Source organism: Octopus sinensis, linkage group LG8 (genome assembly GCF_006345805.1).
Source record: "Octopus sinensis linkage group LG8, ASM634580v1, whole genome shotgun sequence".
Lineage (NCBI taxonomy): Eukaryota > Metazoa > Mollusca > Cephalopoda > Octopoda > Octopodidae > Octopus > Octopus sinensis.
Genome location: NC_043004.1, coordinates 71388908 through 71410725, shown reverse-complemented (window position 1 = coordinate 71410725; position 21818 = coordinate 71388908). Strand labels below are relative to the sequence as shown.

Sequence of the window (21818 nt, the reverse complement as noted above, 5' to 3'; positions counted from 1 at the left end):
ATCGGACATCCCAAACATACATATTGGAGATCACAGATTACAAGAGGTGGAGAAGTTTACCTATCTGGGCTCTACCGTCACCTAAAACCTATCCCTTGACGCTGAGCTCAATATACGCATTGGCAAGGCAGCTGCTGCGATGGCCCAACTCTCCAAACGGGCTTGGGACAACAATAAGCTGACCAAGACCACGAAAATGATGATCTACCAGGCATGTGTACTCAGCACTCTACTGTATGGAAGTGAGACCTGGACGCTATACACACGCCAAGAGCGTCGCCTAAACATCTTTCACCTGCGCTGCCTCCGAAAAATCCTCCGCATCAAATGGCAGGATCATATCCCCAACAAAGATGCCCTCAGGCAAGCAGGAATACCAAGCATGTTTGCACTCCTCACACAAAGACGTATGAGATGGCTTGGGCATGTTAGCCGAATGAAAGATGGCAGAATCCCCAAGGACATACTCTACGGAGAGCTTGCTAGGGGTACTAGGTCTGTGGGTAGACCGATCTTACGTTACAAAGATGTTTGCAAAAGGGACATGAAGGCCTGCAACATCAATATTAGCGGTTGGGAGGCAGTTGCCGACAACCGAGAGAATGGTGACGTACCGTAAAAGAGGGAATACAAAGGAGTGACAGAGAGAGAGAGAGAGGAGAAATGGAAAGAAAGGAAGAGACGTAAACAAGAGACTATGGCACTACAACCAGCCAGGAATAGTCTTCGCTACATTTGCGGTACCTGCCAGAGGGAGTGTTTGTCCAGGATAGGACTACACAGCCACAGCAGGAAATGTATCAGGACATGAAATGTAAAAGCCGGACTAGACTATTTTGTGCGCAACTCCATTGTCTCCCGAGACAAAAAGGATGCCAATATACCAACATATATATATATATATATATATATACATATATATATATATATATATATATATATATATATATATATATATATATTATATATATATATATGTATATATATATATATATATATATTATTTATATATATATATATGTATATGTATATGTGTGTGTGTGTGTATGTGTAGCTGAAATTTACATAAAACAAAAGACGAAGATGGGTGTATAAACAACAAAGATATGTATTGGTTTAACGCTGAGATGGTGAGAAAGTCTTTTACGTTTGGAGCTACACTCTACAACAGAAAGGAACACGAGGAAATAAACAGAGAGAGGATAAATATATACACGCATATACGTATATATATGCGAAGTGAGTGAATCAGAAAGGCAGAGAGTGTCAGAGAATTAATAGATACTCACGGCTATAGATACGTTCTCAGCATGTGATTTGTATTCATTGGCATTTTTAAATGTTGAATTGTAAATTAGATGAAACAGAAAGAAATTAGTCCAGCCTACGAAAGGATAGAAAAACAAAAGGAAATCATTGTGATTAGAAACGAGATACACATAGGAGATATACTGAGTGTTAGTCATAATCTCTCTATATATAAACGGCAGTTTGTCTGTGCGTGTTTCTGTGTGTCTGTTTGCTTGTACCCTCACTCTGACCACGGCTTTCAACCGATTCTGATGAAACTTGACACACACATAGCCCAATGTCATAATTCAAAACTAACGCAGCGAAAATTTTGAAAAGTTCCCCCAGTTCTGAAAAAAATCGATAAATTCGACATGGGGTCGAGAATCAGAAACACGAACCACAAACTGTCTAGGGGACGCAACTCCACCTTTTTTAAATCTCAAAGAAAAATTTACCATCATTTTTTTCCATTTTTTTGCTATTTTTTGGCTATAACTCTCTAAAAATGCTTTATAGTTATTTCCCTTACAAACCTGAGCAACGCCGGGCGATACTGCTAGTGTTCATATAAATATAAATATTTCTATAACTGGACAAAAACATGAATACCACGCAATTCTATTTCTTTTGTCGATGAAAGCAGAGAGAGAGTCATTAATTTCATAAAAAACCTCGAAAGTTGGTAAATGAACGGAATAATGTAATTACATGAACTCTTAAGTGGATACGCTTCATCGAATTTGCATTTCAGTCTGATTTAGCAATTAATTTTAGAAGAATAATAGCTGCCAGTGGAGGAGAAATAAATATTTTAAAAATAGGTGAATGGTTAAAACAAAACACTTAGTGTTAAATTAAAACAAAAACAGATCAAAATAGGTTGGAAATAAGAATTGGAAATAATTAAAAAGAATATAATACAAGTCAAAAATAGAGGTTAAATTGAGAATAAAAAAGGTATTATCACAAATGCCTGAGGAACAGCACGAGAAATAGTGTGTGAAGATTTTTCCAGCTCTAATAAAGTAGTATATTATTTTGCATTTGATATTCGTGTATTATCGTTTGCACCGTGTTTTGCACATGTGTTTACTTGTATGTGTGTATATATGCATACATATACAAACAGACACACACACGCAAGTAAATTTTAGGATTAGACTAAAACTAATTTTTAGGTATGCCTCTTAAAGAGTTTTCTATATTTGTGATGTATTCAAAATATATATCAATATTAATGTTCACATCGGGGGAGTAAGTCAGTTCCCTTAAAGCTAGGGGATTTAAAGGGGAAATAGCTTACAAACCTACTACTAGACTAGAATTAATGGAAGGAAAACATAGACAGAGGAAAATTATCTGGTTCACGCCCAATTACTCCCCCGAAGTGACCATTAATATAGGTAAATATTTCTTGGCACTTATAGATATAGATTGTCCAATACATATCAGTTATAGAAAACTCTTTAATAGGCATAGCCTAAAAGTTAGTTTTAGTGCCACTTCAAAGCATGATTACACACAATGCAACACGACCATATGGAGCCGGCTGTTCCTGCAGGCATAAAGACTTGTGCCCACTAAATGTAGCCTGTATGACCGAGGCCATTTTTATGAAGCCTTTGTAAATTCCACGAACGCTAATAATACAGATTCGACCAAGAGATATGTGGGTCTCACAGAGGGAAATTTCAAAACAAGATACGATTACACTTTAAGCTTCAGACACTAAAAGAAAGAAAAACTACCGAATTATCCAGTTATAACTCGTTGTTAAAACAACAAAATGTCAACTACAGGATTTACTGGAAGAACTTAGACAAGTGTAAATCTTACACCAACCGTACGGTCTTTGTAATAATAGAAAGATTGCTTATGTGAAAAAGATCCTTGGACACCGCTACATGTCTAATTTAAAGAACTGAAGTTTGTAAACCATTTCCATATGCGACTCCATACCTGTTACGGTTATGGGCTCGCCCCAAGATCACGGCTAGAATCCAATTTTTTACTATGTTCCTCCATGCTACATGATTTTACTTCACGAATGCTTTTTAGCAATTGCCATTTGGTGCATGAGAGAGTTCAATGCAGCTTCCCTCATCTGCACCTCCTGCCATGAAGTTGGTTCATCCGGGACACCTGACAGGAGGAGATCCAGTTGTACTTTAAAGACATCCGCATCGACTCCATGCAGGTCCCTCAGGTTCTTCGGGAGGATATTGAAGAGCTGTGGGCCTCTGAAGCCCAGGCTATCACAGTATCTTGTCCTACATCTTGATGGCAAATTTGGAGTCCTTGGCACCACACAGTGGCGCCCAGTTCTGGCATTTGTGTAACTCTCGATGCCAAAGTTTGGGACAAGTCCTTCCAGGATCTTCCAGATGTATATTATGGCATATCTTTCTCGCCTACTCTCCAAGGAATAGAGTTTTAATCTCTTGAGTCTTTTCCAATAGCTTATATGCTGCACAGAGGCTATCTTCTTCGTGTAGCTTCGTTGGATCGCCTCAAGTTCTGTGATTAACTTGACACTGGATGGTGACCATAGCTGAGAGCAATAGTCAAAGTGGCTTAGGACAAGTGTCCTCCAGAGGACCATCATGGTTTCCTGGTCTCTTGTTCTAAAGGTTCTAAGAATCCATCCGGCCAGTTGTCTACATTTCATTGCCAATTTAGCAACATGTACATGAAAGGTTGCGTCATCACTCATGTAAATACCCAGGTCAAGCACTGATTGTGCCTCTGGGATTGCAATCCCTCCGGGTCCAGTGTATTCATTGGGTATTGCATTTAGTTTTGCATGCTGGTAGCATAAAGCTTGAAACTTTTCAGCATTGAACTGCATGCTATTCTTTTCAGCCCACTTGTATATTTTGTCCAGCTCACATTTGCAGGTGTTTAGTGTCATAAGGGTTCTGTATTGCTTGTGAAACTTTTGTATCATCCGCATATATATATATATATATATATGTATATATAGAGATAGATAGATAGATAGATAGATAGATAGATAGATAGATAGATAGAAAGATAGATAGATAGATAGATAGATAGATAGATAGATAGATAGATAGATAGATAGATAGATAGATAGATAGATAGATAGATGTGTGTATTTTTCCCTTGTTTAGAATTAACACGAAAAAAATAGATAAACAATTACCAGAGCAGCAAAAATCACACAAGTAAAATGGGCGTAACACCTTGTTTTTAAAGGTAGAAAGTCCAGGTTTATGTGAAATATTTTGTAAAATATATATAAATAAATAAATGGCGTTAAACGCAGGTTTTATCAAATTATTTTACTCCCGACATATGTTTCAAAGACACCATTGATATTATTCCAAAGGAATAAAATGGTGTAAATCAATGTAATCTTCTCTTCAGGGCAATGAAGAGATAAAACTCGTCAATAAGACATTTTAACAGAACATAATGGACATGTATAGTGAGGAACTGAATGCTATTATGTTATTTTTTAGGTAGCCTATAGAAAGAGGAGGGTTAAAGGAAATAAAAAAGCAGAAACCAAATAATTGAGAAATATAGAACGATATGTGAATTAAATAAAAAGCCTAAAGTCTTGAGAAAAGATATATCAAGTGGAAGTGATATCTAAGAACAAAATCAATGTTCAAATTATATATAATGGCAGATGTCACTTGTATTACATAAAGGTATGTTTCTGTCAATGGTTACATCGATAAGCACTCTCTATAACCGTGTTTACAAAGGGATCTTTAGAAAAACGATTAAAAATAGTTCACAATTACAGAGATAACAAAATTCCTTGCCTTTATCATAATGGAGCGAAATGGAGAGAATCAACAAATCTAAATTAAATTGTTTATTAAGGTCTTTTAGATACCAAATTACTTGACTAAGCGATGTGCTGTTACTTTTATTACTATCCCTGGATGTAGAGTAATGATTAGAAATTCTTTTAGATAACTGAGAAGAACTACCGTACCTGAAGTGATTTTACACTGGCATATAGAGTTTTTTTAATCTTAGAATTACTAGACGTAAACGTAATTGTGTTGGAATTTACTTCAGAGACAGTAACCTTGTTATTTATATTTCTAGGGGGATGGTTGGTATTAGCTAAATTAATGTTAGTATTAGTAAATTGATTCTTATTTAACAAACTAATATTATGTGATGAGATAATTTGTAAGAGACTTTTTGTGTAGGAAAAACCAATCCTAACCGTGTGCGAGTTGATAATAGAGTAATACATAAAATTCTTTGGAAAATTCCTACTAATTACTTGCCGACACTGGAAAGGAAGATTAGATGTTATTTGTCTCCCATAAGGAACAATTTACCAAATAGTTTTGCTATTTTTAGCGTAACTATCTTTAAAAGACATCGACTTACCTTTACTATGAAAAAAGGAGTTTAAATAACGGTTAACTCCTTTCCTCTGATGTTGGTGTATAAATTAAAACTGATAATGTTTATATCCTTACAACTAGATTTCATGTCTCCCTTACTAAAGGTAGAATAAGATTGAATGGAATTAATGTAGGTGACTTTATCCGTATAAACTGCTTTAAGTAAGGCAGGAGTATAAAATTCAGCCTTGTCGTTGAAAATGTCAACATTCGCAGATGATTGAGACAATCTAAATGAAATAATCTTAACTAAGTTCTTTGTGATTGCCCTAGAATGATTACTTAATTGGCTAATATACTTAACATTGGTCGATGGTTTGTGGTATGGGACGTACGAATTATTGTGTAAGTTAAGTTGGCTTTCGTTACATCATCCTAAAGACAATGCCTAAGCCCATTCTACGGAAAAAAAACTTAACTAAACTATTCTTAACCTTTTGTACTTTTTGGCCAGAAACATTTTGGAGGTAAAGTAAACAATCATCACGATATAGACCGCTACTGATGCTTGGGAACTGGTCTGCCATTTGGAAAGTATATATATTCAGCCCAAATCAGCTACTTGTGCTGAATCAGATCTTCCCATCGTAACATCAAAAAATTCCTGTGTGTCTTTACGGACCCACATCTTATTGTCAAACCTTATGATAGATTTTCTGGTGGCCAACACAACATTAATTTCTTTCCTGGTGAGACCAGCTTTGTTATGACCAAACCAGAGTACTTTATTGAGTACTATTGAGTTGATGAAATAATAAAAACTAGAAATGTCAAACTGGATAAACTTAGTACTCCTCCTATTATCAATAGAACTAAACCAGTCGACGACTTGGAATGAATTGGACCATAATCTAAACTTAATTTTTTTTTACATAAGGTAGGAATATATTTATCTAGTATAATTTTACTAAGTAAACCGACGTCAAAGCTAGAAGGACAGATATGTCTTAAAGATGTGTTATTAAAAAAAGTTTCCTTTATGATCTTTCAAAATAAAATGAACTTGTTAGGATCAAGTGGTTATGTCTTCGTCTGTAAGTTGTACCTCTCCATAATTTTCTTAGACTCAAGGCTGGCTTTCCTGAGTAGACCTTTACCGATAATCCTATAGTTTTTAAAATTTTTTTAGCAGTTCCAAGTAATATATATGGTAAGTTTGTACAGGTTTCCCGTTTTATCTGATTGAACGAGCACACACACACACACACACACATATCTCTCTATATAAAACTGAAATCCGTTTTTACCGCTTGGATGGCTTTCAATGCCACTACATCCCGTCCGATTCGCTCCAAAGTTTACAGGGACATGTAGAATGAGGTGACGATACCCGTGGGCTACCTTAGAAATCCCTATCTTAAAAGGTGTGGTTGCTAGGGGCCATCTTCCTCACTCACGCTATTTCCTCCATTACCCTCTCACTCCCCTTCTTTATTAACTTTGACAGTTCCACTCCCGTTATTTAATGTATCTTCCTAAATTCACTCACGCTATTTCCTCTCTTTTTCACTCACTCTGTTTCCTACCTTCCCATCACTTCGGCGTTCTTTTATGCATCTGTCACCAACAACACACGAGCATGAGAACAAATATTATGAATCAGATATTCTTGCGTTCATTTATATGTGTGTGTGTGTGTGTGTGTGTGTTCTATATATAAATATGTATATATAATGTATGTGTGTGTGTGTGTTCTATATTTAAATATGTATATATAATGTATATATACAAAGTGTATATATCTGTATTTCTGTATATTCAACTTTTTCATACTTTTTCATAGTTATATATATTTTTAAACAAATTATAAATATAATTTAATAATTTTTATTTTCAATTTAAATAATTTAAATTTTTCAATTTTATGTTTTCTATATTTTCTATAATATATTTTTTATGTTTTTGTTTTTGGTTTTTTGATGTTTGATTTGCCTATTAGTGGTTTTATCTCTAATTTAATTTATACAGATATATATCTCATTTTTATACATTTGTATATATAATGCGTGCACACACACACACACATATATATATATATACATATATATATATATATATATATATATATATATATATTATATATATATATATATATATATATAATGTGTGCATTACGTAGTCGGTCGATTCAGCTGAAAATATGCACACCTATGTTAAAAGTGCTGGCAAGTTTGGATGACAACTATTTTTTTCCTCAAATGAAAGGCGTTACCTCTAGGACAAAATTACTCATCTTATAAGATGTGGCCCCAGTAGACCCGAATGAAATCGGGTTATATTAACCAAAATGTGAAAAGGGGTCTAAATGGGGCTGGAAGTGGATTAAAATTTCAAGGAGCTGGTGTTTAGGAATTCTCTGTTACATCAAGCTAAAAAATTTGCGCCAGCGTTTTAACCGTCAATGTGTTGCCGTCCATGATAAAGAAGTTTTGAATGCTTGCCATGGTGAGTCTACTGTCGTGAGAAAGAATCAATTCAAAACTTGGTGTTTACGAATTTTCTTTTACATCAAGTTCAAAATTTTACGCCAGCCGTTAAACTGTCAATACGTTGCTGTCCGTCGTTAAGAAATGCCAGCCATGGTGACTCTACTATCCTCAGATTCTATCCTTTCAAACTTTGGTTTCCAATATTTTATTATTTTTATTCAGCTCGCAAGTTCGTCTGTCCCTTTTAAATGTTAGCGTTTTGCTGTCTGCCTTGAAGCAGACCTTTCCGTTGCCACTGCCTGATATTTATGATTGATCTTTCTAAATATTTTATTTCTCAACTTACTCAAGATCGTCTGTTGTTTATAAATGGGAGAGAGATAGATAAAGATAGAGAGTAAGAGAAAGCGAGGGAGAGTCCGAGAGAAAAGAAAAGTAAGAGAGTGGGAAAGTGAGAGAGAAAGGAGAGAGAAACAAAGACGGAGAATCATCATCATCATCGTTTAACGTCCGTTTTCCGTGTGCCTTGTGTGCCTTGGGTATGTGCTGTGATTTGCTGTGATGCTCTGATGGTTATTGTATGGAAAGTGTTATGCGTAGGATGTGTGCAGTGCCTAGTAGTGCAATTTTCTGTATGTTATATGTGTTTGTAAGTCCTGGTGTTTTTGTTATGTATTTGTCTGAATATTTTTTTATCATGCCTAATGCACCTACTATGATATGAATTGTTTCTGTTTTCAGATTCCACATTCTAGTTACCTCTATTTCCAGGTTTTTGTATTTTGAGAGTTTCTCCATTTCTTTTAGAGACACGTTGTCATCTGCCGGTATTGATACATAAATTAGAAAGCATTTTTTTTCTTCATGATCTCTGACAACTATATCTGTGTGTATCGGCATATCCCAGAGTATGGTTGCTTTCTCGTTTTCTGTGACCTTTTCTGGTGTGTGCCTATACCATCTTTTTTCTGTTGTTATTCCATAATGTTGGCATAGCTTCCAATGTATGTAGATTCCAACTCTGTCATGTTTGTGAATATATTCCTTCTTAGCCAGGACTGGGCAGCTAGAGATAATATGATTTATTGTTTCTTGTCCATCTCCACATATTCTGCAGTTACTTGTAATATTTCTTTTCATTACATGTTTTTGGTAATTTCTGGTGGGGAGGCTTTGGTCTTGTGCTGCAATTAAAAATCCCTCTGTTTCTGCTTTGAGTCCTGAGCTTCTCAACCATTGCTGGGATTTGTCTTTATCTATTTCTTTTGCGTTTAGTTTAGTGCAGTATTTACCATGAAGGGGCTTTTCTTGCCATCGTTTTATCATGGTTCGTTGCTGTTCTATTTTTTAGTTTGGATTTAATTTGTTTTATAGCTTTTGTTGTTTCTTCATCATCTTCTTCTTCTTCTTCGTGTTTATTAGGTGGTATGATTTCTTGTTTGTATTTGTCAGCTTCCTTAAATACTGAGAACAGTTTTTTGTTTTGCTCGTCTTTTGCTGCTATCTGGATCAGTTTTCCTTCCTTCTGAAGTAGGTATTTTTGCAGTCCTATGGTGGTTATTTTATAGTAGTTTTCCAGCTGTATAAGGCCTCTACCACCTTCTATACGTTGTATATATAGTCTTTCTATGTCAGATTTTGGGTGATGCATCCTAGATCCTGTCAGTATTTTTCTTGTTTTCCTATCTATTTTGGACAGTTCATTTCGTGTCCAGTTAAGGATATTGTAGCTGTAACTTATAACTGGGACAGCTAAAGTGTTGATACCTATTATCTTGTTTTTAGCATTGAGCTCTGTTTTTAGTATTGATCTAACTCTTCTATAATATTCTTTTTTTATTTTATCTTTCATTTGTGTGTGTTGTGTCTTATCTAGTTCATGGATTCCTAAGTATTTGTAAGTTTGGCTTTGGTCTAATTCTTTTATTTCATTGGTTTTATCTAGTGTGATGTTGTTACTCTTAACTAGTTTTCCTCTTTTCATGGTTACTTTGGCGCATTTTTCTAATCCAAATTTCATATCTATTTCTTTTGTAAATCCATGAACTGTCTTTAATAGTGTTTCCAGCTGTTTATCATTTGCAGCGTATAGTTTTAGGTCATCCATATATAAAAGGTGGCTGATCGTTTTGCCGTAACATTTATATCCGCATCCAGTTCTATTTAGCATATGAGATAGAGGTGACAGTGCCAAGCAGAAAAGGAGTGGAGAGAGCGTGTCTCCCTGGAATATTCCTCTTCTAATGGGGATGTCTTTGGTTTTCATGAGTCCCTCTGTTGTTTGGAGGTGTAGGACTGTTTGCCATTTATTCATAGAGTGCTCTATGAATTTTATGATTGTTGGTGCTACTTTGTTAATGGCTAGTGTTTCGAGGATCCATGTGTGGGGGATGCTATCAAACGCCTTTTTGTAGTCAATCCAGGCCATACTGAGGCCTTTCTTCTTTCTGTGGCTGTCTTCAGTTACGGCTTTATTAATCATTAGTTGATCTTTACAGCCATATGAGCCTTTGCGGCATCCTTTCTGCTCTTCTGGGAACAGTTTGTTTTCGTCCAGGTGCTTGTTCAGCCTTTGCGATATCACTGCAGTAAATGCCTTGAACATAGTAGGGAGGCAGGTTATTGGTCTGTAGTTTTCTGGTTTTGCTGTTTCATTTGATTTGGGAATTAAGATGGTTTTCCCTTTCGTGAGCCATTCAGGCATTGTCTCTGGCTCTGCTAGTATGCTGTTAAAGTTTTCAGCCAGCTTTTTGTGCATTCCTGTTAGATATTTCAACCAGAAGTTGGAGATCTTGTCATGCCCAGGTGCCTTCCAGTTGCTTAGTTTTTGCAGTGCCTGGGTGACCTCTTCGGTTGTTATGGGGGTCCAAAGTTGTTCAGATGCCGAGTTTGTTATTTTGATACTCCTTTTTTTTGGCTGTTCGTTCGCCGACCATATTTCTCTCCAGAATTCTTCCAATTCTTCTGCCGTTGGTGCTGCAGTGACTTCTATTTTATTTTTTCCCAGTTCTTGGTAGAACTTTTTGGGGTTGGTGTTGAACTTTTTGTTCTGTTCAAAAAAGCGTTGGCGTTTCTCGTACCGGCGGATCCTTTGAGCTTTGGCAAGGATATCTTGCTTCAGCTTTTCTTTTATCTCCGGCAAATCTTTTTCTGTGATGTTATATTTGCGGAGCATTTTTGTTCTCTTTTTGTTGCTCAGTAGCGATGATTGTCTACTGATTTCATTAAGAATCGACAGGTCTTATCTCATTTTTTTTTTGTTTTGGATGTTATTTATCCACAGGGTTTGTTTGGGTGGTGGTACTCCTGTTTGGGCGGGTTTGGGTGAGTATCCAGCTTCTTTTGTGGCTGCAGTGGCTGCTGCGTATATCAAGTCATTTAGTTCAGTGATATCATTTTTTTTGTTTCAGTGGCTAGTTCAGTGACGGCTAGGTTTATGCTGTTTATAATTGGTGTTGTTATTTCGTTTATTTTTATTCTTGGGAGGTATGGTCGGTGGTCCATTTTGGGCTCTGTGGTTTTCAGTTCTTTGATCATTTTATTTTTTATATTATCATAATCATTAGGCTCCCCTTCGTTGTTTACATCGTGTTTGTTGGGAATGTTGCGTTTGTCTTCGTGTTTTACAGTTTCAGTGTTTATATTATTGGGCATTGTTGTGTGGCTTCTATCTACATTTTCCTGGTGTATTTTTTCTTTTAAATGTTCTATTTCTATTTCTGATATTATTTTGGCTTTGAGAATGTATCTTCGTACGTTAGCTAATTTGTTAGGGTTCATTGCTGTATCCAAGTCTATATCTCTATTATTTTCCTTCCATATTTTATATGTATGTGTTGTTGTATTTTCATTTTTTGGGTAGAGCATTGCTGTGAAGTATGCGTGTAGGATAGAAATGTATTCCTCACGTGTCCATTTACGTCTTTTGGGTTTTATTTGCGGGACATGAGGTACAACGTCCGGCCCATTATTTTGACGGTCGTCATTTTCGTAGGGTACCGGTCTGTTTATTTCTGTTGTCACATTATTTCGCACGTGTAGTTTTTCGTACATTTTTTGTTGTAAGTTTAATGTACGTACCGCTCGATTGTTATTCTTGGGTTGAATAGTATTGGTGGCATTTAATTTCTTCGTAGTTCCTTTGTACATGTGTTGTGTTAGAGGTGGAGATAATATCGAGTCAAAATACATCATTTCGTTTCGAAAATAGTAATAAATTTCAATTAGTATTACTTACTCGGATACAGTCCAATTCTTTGTTAGTAAATCTTTGGCTCCATAGGATGTCCTTGTTTTTGATGTTTGTGGATAGATTTCGGAGCTCTGTATTTTCCTTCTTACATCTTAAACGTCCCCGGTGTTCTCATTATTATTATTATTATTATTATTATTATTATTATTATTATTATTATTATTATTATCATTATTATTATCATTACCATCATCATCATCATCATCATCATCATCATCATCATCATCATTATTATTTTTATTATTCAAATACTCCGTATTAAGTTTAGGGTCTAAATTTTCATTGCTTTTCATTATATTCTTAACTTGTTCATTTTTAGATTTTATCCAATTCATTTCACTTATATTTTCAGTTATTTGACTTTTATGGTAACGAAATTTATTTATCATATATTCCTTATCATTACACCCAGAGCATTTTACTTCCTATTTTATTTCCATTTTTCCATAAATATTTTTACTGTAGTTTATTTTAGGTCAATAATATCTTATCTTATGTTTATATCCCGCTTTATTTAGGCCTAAGTTATAGTATTCTACATTATTATTGAAAATCTCTTCATTAATCAATAGTTATGAAATACGTGGAATTAAAGTATGTTTTACCGATTTTGGATGATTACTTTGAAAATTGATATATTTTAAGCTAGCATTTGGTTTACTTTAGGGTTTGTGTACGTCAGTAATAAAATTAAGATTAACATCTAAAACAATTGTAGAACTATGTTCAGATTCTATAGTAAAAAAAATACATAATTCTTGAAGAACTTATGGACTCTTTTTCTATATAATTCTAATTTTCTCTTCGATAGGTCTTAAATTGGAAAAAGTGCATCATCGCTATATAATCCTCCGCTAAGTTAAGGAAAGGAAGCGGGGTATAAATATATGATAAAATGCTTTCGAGCTTATGTAAAAATATTTGGGTGGGGGGAATGGAAAGCAAATGGAACAAATAATTTATTACTAAATTACTAATGCACACAAGCATGAATAACTAAATGAATTCGTTCATTTTTTCAAACATGCATATACACATACATGTACAAATTAGTAAAATTTATAGATATAGACTTTTATAAAGGATAAATTGTCTTATTTATTTTTATTCGGTTCAGTCTATTTAAAATCTCAATAAAACAACATGTAATCTTTTTATGCCAATTAGCCCTGTTGAGATTTTGCTAATATAATATTTCTAACTGCAGAGCTCACTTATTTTTTTATAAATTTGTAATCGGTATTGAGTAAAACTGAAACAAGTGAAGGCATTCTAATTATCTATAAATTAATAAATTAAATTATATCTATATACTTTCGAGTTTCGTCCTGTTTATCACATACTGCATTTTTAATATACCCATTATATATCGATGTGTATTTTCTCATTGATAACTAGGATGATTTCATTCCTGTAAGAGGAGTATATATCCGCAAAGTGAAATAAAATGTGTATGCGCGTATTATGTATGTATATATATACATATATATATACACATATATACATAGATACATATATACATAGATACATCTATATATATATATAAATATATACATATATACATAGATACATATATAAATATATATGCATATACCAATTAAGGACTGAACACGAAAAGTGGACAGTCAACATGCTAGATATAGACGTCACATCGCCATTCTCCACAAAGATTATGTTCTCAAATCAAACTCAGCACAAAACCAAAGCAATAAACAAGTGAAATATATACGAAATAAAATAATTACCCATGTACTGATCAGTTTCGGTTATTATTATCGCAAGGATAACTGTAACATTCATCAGCATGGTCCGTTATGAATGCAATTTGCTTGACTAGATGCAAAAACGATACCGGAGTATCGCGTGCACGGGCTTCTTTCAGTTTCCGTGTACCAAATCCACTCACAAGGCTTTGGTCGGCCCGAGGCTATAGTAGAAGACACTTGCCCAAGGTGCCACGCAGTGGGACTAAACCCGGAACCATGTGGTTGGTAAACAAGCTACTTACCACACAGCCACTCCTGCGCCTATTATATATACATACATATATGTATGTATATATAACAGCTCTACTCCCTCCAGCGCCACCGTGAGCAATACATCATTTGAATGATATGGAGAATATTTCATCAGCATTCCGCTAATGAACTTAACTCTTGTTTCAGAATTCATTCCAGGTTCGGAGCGTGGGTCGTAGTCCCCTCCACAATTCAGAATCGCAAAACATAAATACACTGCGACACAAATTCTTTTCCGCAACAGCCACTGCCTTACTTAACATTGTCTCAAAACAGATCAATGAGGGGAAGGACCGCATCACATTTCAAGAGAATCTGGACAAAGTTTTTCAAGGGATGTCAGTAAACCACCTATGCATGGATATAACTGAATCAACAAGAACTCGTTACTCGAATGGGCCATGATACCACAAAATATGACATAAGAAGGATTTAGCAAATCCTATTAGGTTGTACTATTAAGTTAGACATGACCTGGGCCTATCTTTGGTCGAATACCTCTGAATTATATATATCTTCGACCAAATCTAAAGAAGACCATTTGTTTGATAGTAGGCGCCGAAAAAGAGCGACGGGTAGTATTACCACAAACTGCCCATGTTTTTAAGCACCTGAAAGTCAGAGACAGACGAGACAACTCGCCCCAATTCCATTCACATGGACGTCAATGTACATAGTACATTGACAGGATGATACCCATCTCGTTTAAACCAAATAACATATTATGTGATCGATGATGTTTGTAACACGAGTGTTGCTTCCATTCCCTATTTGAATAAATAATTATATAATATATAATATATATGTGGAGGCGCAATGGCCCAGTGGTTACGGCAGCGGACTCGCGGTTGTAGGATCGCGGCTTCGATTCCAAGACCAGGCGTTGTGAATGTTTATTGAGCGAAAACATCTAAAGCGCCACGGTTCCGGCAGGGGGTGGTGGCAATCCCTGCTGTACTCTTTCGCCACAACTTTCTCTAACTCTTTCTTCTGCTCGCTTAGCCAGCGGGGTGACGTCATTTGAAAGCTAAAACAATGCGAAGCGCATTGTTACCGGCGATGTTTAACAACATATGATAGCCTGGTCGGTCACGGTGATCACGGTGTTCGTTTTTCTGCTGAACATAATTGTTTTTCCCGTTTTCGTTTTCGTTTCGTCTTGTTCCACGTCTCTGTCCTTCTGTTGTAACAAAATGTCTTCTCCGTTTTCGTTCTGTTGATTTTTTCGTCTTCTTGTGATGTCCTGTACGTTTATATATATTTATATATGCATGTATATATACATGTAGATGTCGGTACGTACATATATGTTTGTATGTATGCATATATTTTATTTATTACACTATTGTCTGACAGCGCTTCGCGTCGGGTTCGTTTTAATTTTCGATTTTTCGAATTCTCACTTCGTTCCGTTCCCTCCTCTTTGTCCGTTTTTACAGTTTACTACAATGATGCGAAACTCTCCCCCTTTGCTTTAACTTCCCCTCTCTCTCTCTCTCTCTCTCTCTCTCTTGCTCTCTCTACCTCACCCTTCTCTCTAGCCTGTGTCTTCCTCTATCTGTCTGTCTCTCTCTCTCCTACTCCTCCTCACTTTCGTCACTGCTAAACCTTTCCGCCTGTTGCATTCAGGCCATAAGGTCATGTTTCCCCGCGCTCGCCAGTTACCCTCTCGTCCATGCCAGAACAAAGGCTTCCGTTCGTCTTTTTCGTTTGTTCTCTTGTTTAATTTTGATTTCTCGTATTGTAATTTAATTCTCGTTATGTATTTTCGTGTACATGTATCTTTAATTTTGTATTATTTTTTTCTTGTATGTATTTTTTGTGCAGTTCTTTGTTACGTCCCTTTCTGTGTTACATTTTTTCTTGCTCGTTTACCCCTCTACGAGTTTATTTTATTTTAATTCTCTCGTAGGAAGGCTTAGCTTGACCTTACGTGTTCTGTCTCTGCCTTCGAAACACGTGTTTGCTAGCGACAGCTGATGAAGGGGATTTTTCCTTGTGTAGCATGTCCTGTACTTCGTTTTTCTGCTGAACATAATTGTTTTTCCCGTTTTCGTTTTCGTTTCGTCTTGTTCCACGTCTCTGTCCTTCTGTTGTAACAAAATGTCTTCTCCGTTTTCGTTCTGTTGATTTTTTCGTCTTCTTGTGATGTCCTGTACGTATATATATATATTTATATATGCATGTATATATACATGTAGATGTCGGTACGTACATATATGTTTGTATGTATGCATATATTTTATTTATTACACTATTGTCTGACAGCGCTTCGCGTCGGGTTCGTTTTAATTTTCGATTTTTCGAATTCTCACTTCGTTCCGTTCCCTCCTCTTTGTCCGTTTTTACAGTTTACTACAATGATGCGAAACTCTCCCCCTTTGCTTTAATTTCCCCTCTCTCTCTCTCTCTCTCTCTCTCTCTCTCTTGCTCTCTCTACCTCACCCTTCTCTCTAGCCTGTGTCTTTCTCTATCTGTCTGTCTCTCTCTCTCCTACTCCTCCTCACTTTCGTCACTGCTAAACCTTTCCGCCTGTTGCATTCAGGCCATAAGGTCATGTTTCCCCGCGCTCGCCAGTTACCCTCTCGTCCATGCCAGAACAAAGGCTTCCGTTCGTCTTTTTCGTTTGTTCTCTTGTTTATTTTTGATTTCTCGTATTGTAATTTAATTCTCGTTATGTATTTTCGTGTACATGTATCTTTAATTTTGTATTATTTTTTTCTTGTATGTATTTTTTGTGCAGTTCTTTGTTACGTCCCTTTTTGTGTTACATTTTTTCTTGCTCGTTTACCCCTCTACGAGTTTATTTTATTTTAATTCTCTCGTAGGAAGGCTTAGCTTGACCTTACGTGTTCTGTCTCTGCCTTCGAAACACGTGTTTGCTAGCGACAGCTGATGAAGGGGATTTTTCCTTGTGTAGCATGTCCTGTACTTCGTTTTTCTGCTGAACATAATGTTTTTCCCGTTTTCGTTTTCGTTTCGTCTTGTTCCACGTCTCTGTCCTTCTGTTGTAACAAAATGTCTTCTCCGTTTTCGTTCTGTTGATTTTTTCGTCTTCTTGTGATGTCCTGTACGTATATATATATATTTATATATGCATGTATATATACATGTAGATGTCGGTACGTACATATATGTTTGTATGTATGCATATATTTTATTTATTACACTATATATAAATATATATATATATATAATATATATATATATATAGTCAATTGAGACTTAGATGCAGCCCGGGATCGGAAAACAAAATTGAACATATATAAGCAATGTGTGTGTAATTTTAGTTCGGGAACGGGTTGCATTACGCCTTGTGTTACAAACACCGGGAAGTAAGTGGTGTATAATCGTGGCAACTTATATCAGGACCATTTGCAAAGTGGCAGACATAGATATTTTTGTTATGACTTTGTAAAGCAGCATACAAAACATGGCCTGCTGGAAGCTATATCGCTGACTATTACTAAATGTTAAATGGTTTATATATTTTAAATTCCTTTATTAGCATGTCCCAACATTTCACACCACGGCAAAAATTCAAATATGGATTAGAGTTTAAGTCATTTAACATGTAGTCATAGTCGGCAATATAGCTTGCAACAGATCTTGTTCGATACGTGACATTGAAAAGTCATAACAATGACCATACATCGACGTCCGTTGCTCAGAAAAGCGACCTGATGTGAGGTGTCTCACTTACCTTTGAATTACTCTCAGGTGTTTTTAAAACCTGGCGGATTAAGAATATATTATCTTAAACTTAAAACGCAGCCGACCATTGAAATAAGAATGCATACATACATATATATATATATATATACATACACACACACACATATATTTCAAAATGTTACCTCGTGTGTACCGTTGGCGATTTTTTCTTCTGTCTTCCCTTCTCTGGATCTTTCCTTCTCCAATGTTTCCGACGAAGAGCTCCGCTCGAAACGTTAAACCCTCTTTCTTTCCTTCTTTCCTGAGCGTCCAATAATACTATATTTTTTCGACGTCCTCGCGTTGTTGTGTTTTTTGTGCTTTCTTGTTTGGATTAACTATATATATATACTAGCAGAATTGCCCGGCGTTGCTCGGGGCTGAATTGCTTGAAAGTTCTGTTAATGATTGCACTGAATTATGATGATTATTCAGGCAAATATTGATATAAGTTTACGGTGGGAGATAAGGACTTAACGATAAAACGTGTGCCATTGCATTGTTTTGGGGGAACCAAATTTCTAATGAGCATTATAGGGGCACCAACTTTAAGTTTGAGAAAGTGTGGTGGTAGTCCGGGGTGCTCAAAGGAATTGAGTACCTCTATTGGATAGTTGATGACGTCCTCTGGGTCAGGAGTTGTATCGATAGACTGATATACATAGACTTCCCCAGGAATGAGTTTTAGCATTTCATCATTAATATGGTGAACAGTTTTATTCCTCGGGGCCAGTATAGCCTTTTTGCCAATCCAATCCATATTCTGATAATTAGTTTGTAGATTTGGGGACACTGCATCTCTGAGATCAGAAGGCGTCTTAACAATGGTACAAATGGAATCGATGGCAATATTACCATTTTCATCCCCTGGTATTTTGCTTTCGCCAAGTGCAAGGAGGGTGTGAGGAAATGCTGCTGATGTGATATTACGTCGCATATGAGCACGCATATTGGTGTGAAGTTTGAGAGTTACTTCCCTTTATTAAAAAAAATATGCATTAAAATGGAAAACAATGATGGTAAATTATTTGTAAAATCATAGACTCATCGTAGACGCGCACTAATACCCAGAAGGGCTCGATATGAATCACGACTATAAGATACCCGGTTTTGGTTAAACTGCATTGCAAAATGTGGGAGTAGTTAGGAATCTAAATCGGAGTAGACAGACACACAACCTTTCTTTTATATATAAATATTTTCGTCCTAAAAAACTTTGTATGGATTGAATGGTTACCTCTATGGAAATATATACACGCACATTATACATACATGTGTGTATAGATGAATATATAAATACATTTAAATATCTATATACACTTTTGGGCGATCTTTCTTTTTCTTAGAGATAACTTTAGATCTTATATTCGTCCTAAAAAACTTTGTATGGAGTGAAAGGTTACCTCTATGGAAATATATACACGCACATTATACATACATGTGTGTATAGATGAATATATAAATGCATTTAAATATCTATATACACTTTTGGGCGATCTTTCTTTTTCTTAGAGATAACTTTAGATCTTATATTCGTCCTTATATGGAGTGAAAGGTTACCTCTATGGAAATATATACACACACATTATACATACATATGTGTATAGATGAATATATAAATACATTTAAATATCTATATACACTTTTGGGCGATCTTTCTTTTTCTTAGATAACTTTAGATCTTATTTTCGTCCTAAAAAACTTTGTATGGAGTGAATGGTTACCTCTATGGAAATATATACACACACGTTATACATACATGTGTGCATAGATGAATATATAAATACATTTAAATATCTATATACACTTTTGGGCGATCTTTCTGCTACTTGTATATACTTTAGATCTTATATTCGTCCTAAAAAACTTTGTATGGAGTGAAAGGTTACCGCTATGGAAATATATACACACACATTATACATACATCTGTGTATAGATGAATATATAAATACATTTAAATATCTATATACACTTTTGGGCGATCTTTCTGCTACTTGGATATAGGTCTTATATTCGTCGTAAAAAACTTTCCTGTCACACACTCACGCACACGCACACACACACACACGCATCCTCACACACACACACACGCACACACAGACACACTCACACACACGCACACACACACGTTAGCTTACAATTTTATTTATATATTTGCGTGTCTATGTGTGTAAATTGGAAGTGGGAATGTAGAGTGAAATAGTCACTCACTACAGAAAGTGAATTAGTTTCACTTTATTCGTTGCACACTGTGTGTGTGCGTTTGCGTGTGCTGTATCCCACACTAAGAGAAGCATTTGACTCATACACCACAATGTGAGTTTTCTCTAAATTTTGCTTAATTGGGGTTGAAATTTTAAAAAGTGGACCTGTCACGACCCGATGCATTCTACTCTTAAAAATGCTAGGTAAATTGTAATTGAAGAAATCCTATATTGTAGATTTCTATAAGATACAAAGGGAGGCAGATAAAATCTGCTTTTTATAATAGAGATATATATATATATATATATATATATATATGTTTGTGTGTGTATGTGTGTCTTTGTGCATATGCGTGTTTGTATCTGTAAGTATATATTGTGGAGACTGACATAACTGCTGTCAAGGCGCTGATTTTAAATGTAGTGTTATATAGTAATATGTATACAAATTAGTCGCGCCAGGTGTCTGAAGTTACAAGAATTGTGTTTATATAAACATCTGTGTTATCTGTTTCTCTAGGATTGGTCAAGTAATGTTTGCACCTCAGATGAGAATGCAATTAAATTTTGATAATTGATTACGGTGATTATACTTTTTCATATATAAACTATTATACAATTTTCTTATTCAACATTCACGTCTAATAAATCAGGTTTAGTTATATAAATAACGACTACTTACCAATGGAATCGTTCTTCTGACATATGTTTCCGGTGCAACAACTAACACAAGAAGCGCCACTGGTCCATTTATTGCATGTAAAGGGATTGTTTCTCAGAGCTGCAAGACATTTTCTGTATGAACTGCAGGATCTTTCAAACTCCAGTGTGACACCATTCATCGTTATTTTATTTTCACATACAGGCTGTTGCAATAAATACAAAAATCATATACTACTACCACTTCTGCAGGTGCAGCTATTACTACTACTGCTACTGCTGCTGCTGCTGCTGCTACAAGCAACCACAACAGCTCAGGGAATATTTAGTATGCGAGAACGTTGAATGAATCATTACTCAAAAAATATCGAAAAGCAGCGAATTGGATCGATACAAACTGATAAAATCTTGAAAACAAACTGCATAAGCAATGTTGTGGAGATTTACTTATATTTATCGCTTGTAAATTATGTGTTATATATCGAAGCACGTTGAATATGAACACCACGCCGCTATATTACCCATTTACAAGTGAAGAAAAAAGAAACCATAAATCCTATTGTAAACCTTATTTAACCGAAACTTTTTGAGTATTGCAGAGTTAATTCTTCATAGAAAGTGTACGAAATATCTTAGGTGTGAACCTCAGCAACAACAGAAACAAGCGTAGCGGTAACTGCCGTAGATAAGTTTAATGAAATAAAGGGCTGGACTTAAGCACTCAGGTTTTGCAAATAAAACAGAAAATGCATAAATGGATTTAAGAGGTATTATATATGTTTCTCATCAGCATACATGTTCTATCATAATAAAATGAAGATACACTATATTCGCATAACACTTGGAGA

The 21818-nt window shown here is 35.5% G+C and overlaps 1 protein-coding gene across 1 annotated transcript in view; it reads right to left on the bottom strand.

Annotated features, from left to right (window-relative positions):
* The window catches only part of LOC115214841, a 235523-nt gene that overhangs the window by 67299 nt on the left and 146406 nt on the right, over positions 1-21818 (bottom strand). The window contains exons 47-48 of the mRNA XM_036505154.1: positions 20993-21176; positions 1290-1384 (exon numbers count right to left, since the gene is read on the bottom strand). Coding sequence (XP_036361047.1) covers positions 1290-1384; positions 20993-21176 — 279 coding nt within the window. The remainder of the gene's footprint in view (positions 1-1289; positions 1385-20992; positions 21177-21818) is intronic.